Source organism: Xiphophorus maculatus, chromosome 13 (assembly GCF_002775205.1).
Source record: "Xiphophorus maculatus strain JP 163 A chromosome 13, X_maculatus-5.0-male, whole genome shotgun sequence".
Taxonomy (NCBI): domain Eukaryota; kingdom Metazoa; phylum Chordata; class Actinopteri; order Cyprinodontiformes; family Poeciliidae; genus Xiphophorus; species Xiphophorus maculatus.
Genome location: NC_036455.1, coordinates 2,281,230 through 2,293,651, shown reverse-complemented (window position 1 = coordinate 2,293,651; position 12,422 = coordinate 2,281,230). Strand labels below are relative to the sequence as shown.

Here is a 12,422-nt window from a genome sequence, read left to right as displayed (position 1 = left end):
AGCAGCTAGTAAAACACTTGAGAGTCCGAGAGGGGAAGGGAGAGTTATGAATAAAGAGGGGGGAACAGGCAGATGGAGAGAAATGACGAGTAAGAATAGGAGTGGAAAGATAAATAAAGTTAGAGGGAAAAAAATGGAGGAAAAGATAAAGGCAGCACGAGGATAATGAAGGGGCAGGGGGCGACTGAAGAGTGAGAGATGGAGCCTGTCGCAGAGATTAAGCGAAAATACAGAATTCTACATTCAAGAACAGATGGAAACAGATGGAAGGACTGATAAATAGAGCAAGAATTATGCCTACTGGCAGTAAGTCAGCCTAGGTATTATACCATCTATCTCTATTTATACGAAAGTGCAAAACATCACAACTGCCTTGTTTGATTTGAACATCTCACATGCACAGGATTAGTAGCTCAAAAACCAAGAACTGAATATTTTCCGTATTATGTAAATGTCCCATTAATTTAACTGCAGTTCCTATAATGAATAAGCCTTCTTTACCAATGAGATTAATAATTTCGCCTTATTCAAAACAATATATGTTGGTTACAGAAAGTAACCCTCCTTTCTGAAACATATGAGGTGACTTGCCTGTATTATGTATTTTTGGGGGCAATGTTATGTCAAAAATGTGTTTTAAAATAAAAATCTGAGAAGTGTGGCTTGCTTGTATTCAGACCCTGTAGTCAATACATTGGATGATTGCATCAAGGTTGTCTGCAGTTACAGCTGAAGTTCTTTGGGATAAGTCCCCATCAGCTTTACACATGTACTGTACATACTGAAGGTTTTATCCTCCCCCTTGATGGTGGTGCTTTTTACTAATTAGGTTATTTATTACGTTTTGTTGTTGTTTTTGAGTTTGGAGATTAGAGTAAAGATGGGGTGAATACAGATATCATCCACTTAAATATAATGCTCTAGTTTGTGTTGACTGTTCACCTAAAATCCCAATATAATACCCTTAAATGTTTATTGTGTATATTTATTTTTACAAGGTGCTGTATGTTCCATAACATCCCCAAAAATCTGCAAATTGGCAAAAACATCTTTGGGGTGAAGCAGGTAGCAAATAAGAAAGTCATGTGGTATTTGGCAATATCAAGAATCCTTTATTGTCATTATGTGTTCACATGTAATAAAATTCTGTTTGGTTACAGTAGTTTGAACCACTATGTCAATTTCTAATACTGACTTATAGACCCGTCACTCAGACTCCAGCTTTAATTTTTTTATAACCTGTCACGCTTACAAAGCTCTGTTGCCATCAAGTTCTTGCACCATCATAGAATAATTCATCTGTAATTTCCCCTGTGCATCGCATTGTGGGAAAACTGCGTCCATCATCAGACTGCCGACAAATCGATTAGTCTTCCAGTATTAGTTGTTTCTGTCAGCTTCTACTGTCAGCTGATTCAAATCCCAGCTCCGCAGTCTGGAAACGATTCTCTCGTGCTTGTTTTTTTTTTTTTTTTTTTCTTCCTTTTTGCTCCTGACCTCTTTCTCCTGTGGTTCCTCAACTTGCCGCTTCCCACTTGTGATTTATCTCTCCCCTTTGTTTACGTCTCTCGTGAAAGAAAAACAAACAGGAAAACTATAGAGAATTAGAGAAATGTCTGTGTCATAATTTAGGCAGTGTTTAGGCTGCCACTTCTCCCAGTGGTGTAATCTTGTTTAGGATATTGATTCAGACTTCTAAATTGTGTATAAAATCTTCAGAGGGACAGTTCCACTGTTAACAGTGGAGACACTTTGCATTTTGTTTAAGTACAATGTAAAAAATGCAAAAAGGCATTGTGGACTTTTGGTTAGGACAATTAATTTAGGTATTCTTCTTTTTAGTAGAAAAATGGAGCTGAGGACCTTTTTCAATTTTTATGACTGATGTTATTGTTTCTTTTAACAATTGCAAGATTCACTAGATTACAAGCCAAAAATGACACACTTCCCCCCTTTGACCTGACTGAGCCAGACAGACTCTTTAAATCCCAAGGCTTTTCACATCAGGATTTCTGCAGGTTTCAATATTGTACATGCTGATGTAGACATGCCAATTAGCACATTACTGGAAAGTTTGGAAGAAAACTTGTTAGAAGCTGAAAAAAGCTTGAGAGGTTCACCTTCCAACAGAAAAACAATCATAAATATAGAGTTAGAGTTACAATCTTGGATCAAAGAATATTCATTTGTTAGAACTGCCTAGTCAACGTTCAGGACCAAAATCAATCAAAAGCGTTTGCCAGTACTCTTAATCACAAAGTGTTCCCCATCCAATCTGGCTGAGCTTGAGTTATTTTGTGAGGGAAAAAAAGTTGAAAATAATTCCGTCTGTAGATTTACAAAGTTCGCAGTCATACTACAAAATACTTGTTCCAGGTCTTGACTCGGGCGAGAATACTGATGCACACACACAAAAAAATTTAAGAAAGCTTTTTAAAAAGTTTTTTTAAAAGACTCAATTTTAAATAAACCTAAAGTTTTTAACTTTGTTGTACTGATGTAATTTTTGTCATAAATAACTAAATATCAACTAATGATTTGCTTCGGCAGTTTATCAGGAAGACAATGAAGCATGTGTTTAGAAATGCTTTTTAGTGACGGAGAAGGAATTGACTAAATTCTTAGCAACTGTGCAATTTCTACTCTTTAAAATTCTGCAAACCTGTGATGTTCTCCTTTTCTCAATTTGTATTTTTTAAATGTATTTTTTTAATTTGCATTGACAAATGTAATATGCAGTTTGACCTTTATGAGTGTGGGATGCACTTCTCAAAGTAGAGTTAAGCTTGTGCCCTGGGGGCAAACTCATATTACGAAGATCTGAGTGTGCCCCCTTGTGTTTAGGGCAAAAAGTACAGCTTTCAGAGGTTAGAGATGTTACAGGTTTCTAACATCTAATGACTGATGCATTTTCAACAACGAAAAAGATATGCTGACTCGATTGATCAGTTTGATTTGATTACACCATCAACACTCACAGAAGCCTCTCAATCATTGAATAAGTTATTTATTAAATGTCATTGTAGTCAAGTATATCTGGTGTATGTACACTTGACATGTATTAGTTAAATCAGCAGCATTATTCACATGACAGAGCTGGAGAACTCAGTAATATTCCTGTGTGTCTCCTTTTATTTGTAGACTCCGAGGCCCCTGAACATCATCAAGCAGAACAATGGCGAGCAAATCATTCGACGGCGGACCCGAAAACGCTTGAACCCTGATACGTTGTCGTCCGAGAACCCGGCCCCAAAACAGCAGCGAATCACCAGCGAGGAGCGCCTGAACGGTGAAGAGTTGGACACCAGGAGCTGCCCTTCAGTGAAAAGCCAGCAGCCTTCCCCGCGCTCACGCTCCCCGCGGTCCACTCAGGCCTTCTTAGCCAATCAGACTCTTGAGATCCACAGGCGCATGCCTCCCCTCCTCCTCCCCTCCCACCCTACCCCAGCCATGGTGGCCGAGAGCAACGGGGGCATCACAGACGGGGGATTAACGTCAAAACTAGAAGTGGGGAAAGGAGGAGGATCAGAGAGGGGAAGTCCAATTGAAAAGTACATGCGTCCATCTAAACCCTCTAGCTACTCTCCTCCAGGTTCGCCAATTGAAAAATATCAATATCCGCTTTTGCCATTACCTCTTCCTTTGACCCTGTCACCCGATTTGACACCTGAATCTGATTGGCTCAGATTTTGGACCAAGTATAAGATGGCAGCCACCTCGGGGGTCCCTGGTAGCATCAGTAATCTGAGTAGTCCCAGTGGGATTGGAAATAACGCCCATCATCTCGGAACCATGGTGACCCCTGTACAGTATCACCAGCAAAGCTACACGGTGCCTTACTGTGCTTCCCCTTACTCCCCTCTGCCGCCTCCTCCAGCCCCTGCTCACTACCCTCCTCCGCCTCCTCATCACGCCCAAACATTATCCTCTGCATCACCGGAGAACGACACTCCTTTGGATCTTGCAATAAGACAACGAGATACAAGCAACGCAAATATGTATGTGTCAAACGGTGCAGAAAGAAAAAGGAAGGAGTCACCCCGAAGTGAGACCTCGATGGGAAACTGGAAAGGTGAGAAGGAGCGTGAAGAGATGGCAGAGGAAGGAAAACATGAGTCAAGCATTGTGTTGAACTGCGCGAAGGCAGATGCAGCCACGCAGGATGACCTCGCCAACCGGTGCACTCACTGTGGCATCTACTTTCTGGACGAGGTCATGTACGCCCTGCACATGAGCTGCCATGGCGACAAGGAACCATACCAGTGTGGCTTTTGCCTCCACGTATGCGCGGACCGCTACGACTTTACCACGCACATACAGAGGGGCTTACACAAAACGCTGCCACCGCCGCAACAGCAGGATCATACACCAGATGGCAAAAGTCTGAATGTAATGGCAGCACCAGAGTGTCGAAGTCAGACACCTGCGCCGAAAGATGGAGGGATCACAAGCGAAGATGAAGAAGTCATGAGTACAGATCATGATGGTCAAGAAAAGGAAGATACAGACAGTGGAAGTATACAAGAAGTTGAAAAAGAGCAAGAAAGAAGTAAGGAATTATGTGGGAAAACATCTTTGGATGATCATAAATCCCCGGAGATAACAACTGTGGCAGAATCTACGAAGTTAGATGGACTGACTGATGGAAATTAAATGACTCACAAAACTTTAATAACATGTTATTGGAGTATTAGGCTCTATGTTCCTGAAGGTTTGCTCATTTCCTAATGGGCGTACCTTAAAAAGCACTCCCACTGTCAAAGGCTCAGAGAAATATATTGCAGGACCCAGGTGAACTACAGCTGGGCAAGGGGAGAAACAGCCTGAATCCTCCGGTGAGTTACAGCTTACCTGACAGATTTGTGGCAGGGAGTCAACAGGGTGCTGGCATCCAGCTGAAATCACTTTTCAGAAACAGAAGATCTGCGTGCATTCACATTGGAGGATTGGAGGCTGGATTAACATAGCCATCAAACAAGAGCAAAAAACAACTCGAAGTATAACACTTGAACTTTGCTGCGTTGATTTCATCTGCTGCATTTAACCTTTTTATTTCAGAACAACCAGATGTGATCTGGTGAGAAGTGCTGCGCTTTTGCCCAGAACATGTTTATTTTTCCTCTCAAATGGATCTCAAAAACCAAAAAAAAACAAAACAAAAAAAACACACTTTCTTTTGAGAATTTTCAAACTGGTTTGCTTAAACCAGCTAGGGCTTATCTGCGGTTCAGTTGGTACGAAATTGACCAGTTTCTTTCACTTTATCCCATGCTGTTTTTCAAACTGATCCTGGATCAATGCAAAATCTACATGGAGGCTGAAAACTAGTCCTAACTCTTTTTGAAACTGCTTGAATCCAGGTGAAACTGATAAAACTGGTCTAATGTCTTCATCTGTTTGGATGAAAAAAAAAAAAAAAAACTAAAAGACTTTATTTTTTACTTTCCACTGTGCCATGATACTAGCTATGTGCCTGGCTGCCTGCCTAAATAGAACAACCATTTATTAACCTGCTTGACATTTATATTAATGATATGAATAATAATAATGGAAATAAGAAGAAGAACCATGATGGCATCATTAATCGAAAATGCAATTTGCTACATTTTCTTATTTGTCGTTTTGTAAAGGTAAAAAATTTTTGCTTTTTAAAGGAAATGGTACTATAAAAATTAGTCTATTTTAGTTCTTTTTTTTCCTTGTTTTTGTGTCTTTAATGAGGTTTGTTACATTGATAAAAGCCGTCTAACAAAAAAAAAAAAGGTACAGCAGTTGAGGGGGTTGTGTGCGCACATGTGCATTTGTTTTACTGCATTTACAGTGTGTGTATGTGTGAAGATCGAAGGGTTTTCCGTCCCTAAACGATGATGTAAACATAATGAATGCTAATGCTCAGTTTCTTAGTCCTCAGGGGTCACACGTGCACACCAACCTGCCTTCATCACAGCATGTGACACATCATTTGTACACATCAAAGGCTTGGTGAGATAAGTGTTTTTAGCATGTTACGTCTTGTTTTCTTTGGTTCTTCCTATATATGTTTTTATTGTGTGTTGTTTTTTTATTTGGCAATAGGCCAAAGTGGGTTTTTTTTAGGTCATAACTTTTCTTAATGTCTACATGTGTTTAAGTTACTAAGTGTATTAGACAGACTTCAGAAATTAGGGAGCAAAACCCAACATTTTATCAAAATGATCAACATTTTGGGTTAACTGTATAAACTAGTCTTAAGAGATTCTTGCCTACAGTGTTTTATGTCTTATTGCTCAGAGTTAGAAAAAAAAAAAGTTACCTTTATGTAGCACATTACAGCATCTTCATTATTTTTGGAAAATCTGTTGCCTTTATAATGGATGGAAACTGTTAAATTTTTTTTAAACCATAAATATTACAGAAAGCCTTCATAAGAAAAGAAGTATAATTCGATTTTAAATCCTGAAGTTTAGAAAAAAGTTCTCAGAGGTATTTTTTTGTTTGTTTGTTTCTTTTTCCCTGAGTCCCCTCAATCAGTTGAAAGACATGTTGGTCATCTTACCTGTTGTCAAAACAGACAGACTACTTTAGCCTCGCTGCCTTAGATGCTAGAAAACAAAAGAAAAGAGAACCCTTTGCTGAATATCAAAGACAGAGAGGAACAAGATAAGAATCAGGAAATAACTATTTTTTATATGTATTCAAAAGATGTAAAAGAATAAAATATCCACTTGGTGCCTGCTAACTATAATTTTTTTTAAAGACATCGACATTGATACATTGATCTTCTCCATAATTCTCATGTTCCTATAGTTTCAAGAAATGCTACAGAATCAAAATGTCACAGTTTCAAAATCAGTGTCATTTTGTGTCACGTCATTCTCACGGTTCCCACATGCAAAGACGGTATGGGGTTTTCTCCATGTGTATGAATTCAAAATATCATAACACCTTTCCCCTTTTGTCAGTCCACTGTGTTTTAGTCTAAATTATGAAGTCAAATAATTTACTTACTCTCAACGTAGTTGTACTTTTCTCCCTCTATTCAAATGTACAATTAGCACCACAGCTTCAAATAAAGAATCCAGAAAATAAAACTAATAAATCCTTCTACTCAAATTTACAGTTAGCATTGCTGGTTCAAATAAATAATTAAATAAGTATAATGGATCAATATTTTGTAAAACAGTATGGTGGTGTCTGGTATTTTAGCCTGAAACTGACAATACATTTTATTATAACACTTTCCATAAAATTAAGACTTCAGATTTTCAGGCGATAGGATTAGAGTACTGAATTTATAATATTTTTTCTCAAGGTCATCCAGTCAAGAGAATCTCTTACTGGCTTATGGCTATCCTTTAAAATTGCAAGTTTTGTGTAAGAAGACAGAGTTTGTATAAACACATGACTGATATTAGGCATCATGCAATAATTGATCAAACTTTTCACTTTTAGTCTCCAAAGAAGGAACCATGTTTCTCTGTGGTCAATGTATTATCAAACTTGTCAGCTTATTTTCCATGTATGCACACTACCTTTTAGAAATTATGAGCCATATATCTTATAGAACAGATCACCAGTGTTTTGGTATTCAGTCAAGGCATTACATATTGCGTAATTGATATTATTTGCTAAATAATGTACGGCACCTCCAATAAAACTGGTTTGAAATTAGGACCAACATTGAATTTCATGTTGAAACTGAGAAATTGAACACAAAGCATTTCCAGTGAATTGTACAATTTTGAAGAGAAGTAAAATGTAATACAATTATGGTGGAGAATAAAAAAACAAAACATTGCTAGCAAATATAAAAATGAACCTTTACATTCAGTAGATTTGTTTAATCATTGAACTATAAGTAGATTAATTTAAACTGACAAGCCAGCTTTATATTTTTCATAAGATTCTGAAATAAAGCTGCAGGTTGTTTGTGCAATATAATTACTGAAGTAGTTGAAGTCTAGGTTAAGGAGTTGGCTGTTTTTTATTCTTTTGTCCTTTTTTCAAAGAAAGACACATGATCTCCATTAACTGTAATGTTTAAATTTGCTTTTACTAAAAATGTTACCCAATATGCAATCTGGGGATGTTCAGCAAACTTATCATTCAAACTTTATTGCCTTTATTTTTGGCAATATTTTGTCCTGTTTTTGTTTTGTTTTGTTTTGTTTGTTTGTTTGTTTTTTTATGAACTTTAAATTAAAACTTTTGATCTGTTAAGGGGCTTCTAGTACATAAAGAATGTTTACATCTGTATTTGTAGCAAAACAAAACAAACAATGCACTGTTTTTTAAGACAACAATGGAGTGGATGGAAGGATGTTGGCTGAGATGGAAGGATAGGAGCATTTGAAGAATTTGTGGGAGAAAATGAGACGTACAGTTGCTGATAGAAACGTTTTCTTGGTTTTTCCTTTGAGTGTATTTCAGCATCAATACATTGATTTCGCGTGCTGATTTGAATCTAGGTGTAACAGTACATCTCAGCCCTCTCCTTATTGTCCTTTCTATAGCCTGCCTTCTCTCAGCATCATGTGTTTTCAGTGATTTACAAAGCAGGGTGAGGTTTTGAATCAGAGTCTTGCGCTGTCTTCAAAATGTTCACTCTTTTACTGACAAACTCGTACTAAATTTAACAGGAAGAGTCGAGACTTGGTACCTTTGAAGCTTTGGTTGTTTGGTACCTGATTTTTAAGTTACAAAATAAAGCAGTGTTGTACAGATCACACATCAGTTCATATGAATATCTCATGAATATTTTATATCCTCATTGACAGACAGATATTCAATCAATACATTACAGAGACTTTTTTTTTATCTGTACCTGTTCAAATGTACAAAATAGTATTTTCTTTATTATTATTAACTTATTGTACAGATATTTATCTCCGAAACTCAATAACTGTGGGCACAGAGTGGTCTGGTGGTGGTATGCTGCAGTACGACTGTGTAAGACTGACTGCAGTGCTTAGGAAGCAGGACGGGCGTACGGCAGCACAGCTCTGTTTGGTCGCCACTGTTATCGACATAAAAGTTTCCAATAACAGAGAAAAAGAAGCTAGATTCATTACGAGTTATTTTTATGAGAAACAGTTGCGAGAGGGCAACAGTGCAGCTTTAATCCTAACCATAGCTCTGCTCAACCCCATCCGCTTGGCTGTTCCCTTCAGTGTGTCTCCACACTGCCCACTTTTTGAATTTTTCAATATTTGTCAGGGGTGGGATTTTGCTTTCAAAGAGTATCTAGTTACACCTTAAACAGGTGTGCACACCAGAGTAATTAAGTTGTGGGCATTAGCACTGAGCTCGCTGTAATTGTTAGCTAGATAGCATTAAGCAAATTTTTAGTGATTGTATTCTTACCATAATCTAGAATCATTAGCGATAGCAGTCTAATGCTAACACGACCGATAGTGTTAGCTTGGCAGCATTAGTATTGAGCTAACCCTTGGTGCTAGCGTACTAACATTAATGTTTACCCAACTGATATTGTTAGTACCCCTAATGTTAGAGTTGATCCAGACTTTACTGTAGATGTTAATAGTGTGAAGCTAATGCTGTGGTATGCTAACAATGTAGGTGAACAACTATTAGTGTCAGCTTGAAAATTATTTGCTTAGGCCACACTCCATAATGATGTTTTTTTTTTTTTTTTGGTTTATGTGTAAGTTACTGACTGGTCCTACAGTGTTTTGACAGGAAAGGGCCATTAAAGTCAAAGTCTTCTTTATTGTCAATTCATCATATGTACAAATGAGGTTCCTCGACACCCCCCTGTAAAACTAAAATCTTAGAGATATTACATAGCAATAAATAAGAAAGAAAAGTAATACATAAAATATTCCATAATCTATACAAAAATACAACAGTTTTATTAAACATTCCCATAAACCAGATATCATATACAATTTAAAAAACACAAACTCTTATATAGTTAACAGCTTAGATGGATAGAGCTCATGGGAGAGATAGAAGGAAGGGGGCAGACCTGCAGCAAAGGTTCCTGTGGGAATTAATAGCTTTCTTCTATGAGGTGCAAGACCTACACCTACGCCACATGGTTCTCCATATCTGCCTATTTTAAAATGTTAAAATTTAAAATGAACTCTATAGTGAAAGAGTGGACAAATTGAAAACAGTAATAGCTACTCAAGAGTTTAAATACTGACCTATCCAACTAATTTAAGCGTTGTACAGTTGACTTGAACCGGGCTCTAGTTGGTTCAAAGCTATTTACGGGGTTTTGTCATAAATTTCGAGATGGTTCATATCAAGAGAACTAACATTAAACAAGAATACAACATAAGTTCTCCCCTGTATTATTATTTTTTATTATGTTTTATGGACTTCTTAGAAACATTTCTAGGGGACTGTGGAAAAAGGGGTGTATGAACTGTTATTTTGGCTAATTCTGGTGTGAAAAGTCATTTTGATGAACCAGACAGATTTCTCAGTAGGCTGGGGGCCAAATAAGATTTCTTTTTTTTATGCCATGATGTTTCAGTGTCTTAACTTTTGAAGGAAAAGATTTTCTCTGTTACTTAGTTGAAAGCAAAAAACAACAACAGCCTTGATAGCGAAAACTTTGTTCTTGCACACTTTTGAGTTTGTTAAAGCCCTCCAAAATCTGGTCCCATTTGACAATGTGCTTTTGTTTGCTCACCAGCTTTTTGACAATGTTGCGCCCATTTAAGGAAACTGTACTAAACCATAAATACACTTGTGTCTTTATGAATGTTGGGATTTTAACTTTTAGATCATGGTAACGATTATGCAAATATGCTAAAAAAAAACAAAACAAAACAACATATATTAAAAAAAGTTAGGTGTCTGGAGAATACATGGTCTTGTTTTACTTCAGTGATTACTATATGCTTTTTGGTTTAATGGCATTTTGAATCAGCGTTTACATTGGGAGGCCTTATCACATGTTTTGTCTTTGTCAGAATGTGTTCTAGGAATTGATGCTATTGCTTGCACTCCATTTATTATGTTCTTATTGCCAAGGAAGGGACAACACACATAGGTACATAGTGAGTGTAGATTTTGGGGTGAACAGTGTTAACTAAGGCTAGTTGAATACTGGCTGACTGGCACACTCATACACAGTACGTGTTTATGTTTAATCAGTATGTTATATTAGGAGTTTGTCTCTTCTATGTTGAATGGCTTTTCTAGGGAAGGTTGTTTGTTTATTTTTAGGTTGCGTTTTCTCTCACGTTATTTTATTCTGCTACCTTTCTGTATGTTATTGTTTTTTAGTTTTGTGTCATGCAAAAATGATATTTCAGCAACATATTTTGACAGCCAAGAAAAGTTTGTTACACAGCTAAACTTGAAGAATAGTGATGACGATTATGATAATAATAAATGATAAAAGTTATAACAAACATTCTCAAAAAGGACATTGTGTGTTTTATTTCAACATGGTCTCTAGATGAAGAAGAAGAATTATAAACCTAGTACTTTTTTCTACATTTTTGTATTATCAAGATGCTCATAAAGGATTTTATTCCAAACCAGGTACATTTTTGAAGCCTGAATCTTAAGCCTGCTGACCTCCCACTGTGGTTTCTAAATGAAGCCACTACATTAATCTGTTTTTTAATCTATTTCTGTTTGATGCCACCTGCACCTTTTATCGTCTCTTGATACCAATATTTATCTTTATTTTGTATTTTCATTTAGGTAGAAATGAATGGCAGCCTAAGAACATGTTTCATAAATGTAATTACTTTTTAATTAAGTTACTGAAGTTGATTCAACTGCTGATCCACAAAGTCAAAGGTTTCTGTGTGATCAGTCAGCTTGCAGCCTTTAAAGATATTTGGTACGACTGTTGCATCAGTGTAAATGTATTCCTATTGTGAATTTGAACATTTCCACCTATAAATGTTCAATTTCCATGCATTTTCAATGGCAGTTGAGAATCAAACTAGAACACTTGTACACAATCACTCTCTTCAGGTTTACTCATAAGTCGTTGTTCCACTTTTTTTCAAAACTTGAAAAAACGAGTAGGGAATAATTACGATGAAACATCAGTGATTGTGAGCCTTATGATTGGGTGCTTCTGTGTTGGGTCAGCATAAGATGCTTTTCTTGTGACATCTCTCTGTTATTTTCCTCTTTTCCAGACATTATCAGGATGAAAGTTGCACGCTAAATACTGTCTGAGTGTCTCAAGTGATATTATTACCTGAATTATAAAAAAATCTTTCCAGGTCTCCTGCCATTTCAGTCTCTCCAAGGATTTGGTATGATGAGGTGAGTAAATATTCATCTATACACACAGTGTGTGCATATTGTGGTATAAGAAAGCCTTCAAACACATTTTAAAAATATTTGTCCTGTGTCTACAAAAATCTGTCTACATGGTTTATTGGATTAAGTGGGTGTTGGGCTTAAGACTATCCCAAAACACACAAGTAATGCTGATGTTA

The 12,422-nt window shown here is 36.9% G+C and overlaps 1 protein-coding gene across 3 annotated transcripts in view; it reads left to right on the top strand.

Annotated features, from left to right (window-relative positions):
• trps1 (transcriptional repressor GATA binding 1) overlaps positions 1 to 10,631 on the top strand; it is a 132,438-nt gene extending 121,807 nt beyond the window's left edge. For all 3 annotated transcript variants that reach the window (XM_023345060.1, XM_023345062.1, XM_023345061.1), the window contains one exon: positions 3,142 to 10,631. In XM_023345060.1, coding sequence (XP_023200828.1) covers positions 3,142 to 4,653 — 1,512 coding nt within the window. In that variant the 3' untranslated portion in view covers positions 4,654 to 10,631. The remainder of the gene's footprint in view (positions 1 to 3,141) is intronic.
• The last annotated feature ends 1,791 nt before the right edge of the window (positions 10,632 to 12,422 follow it).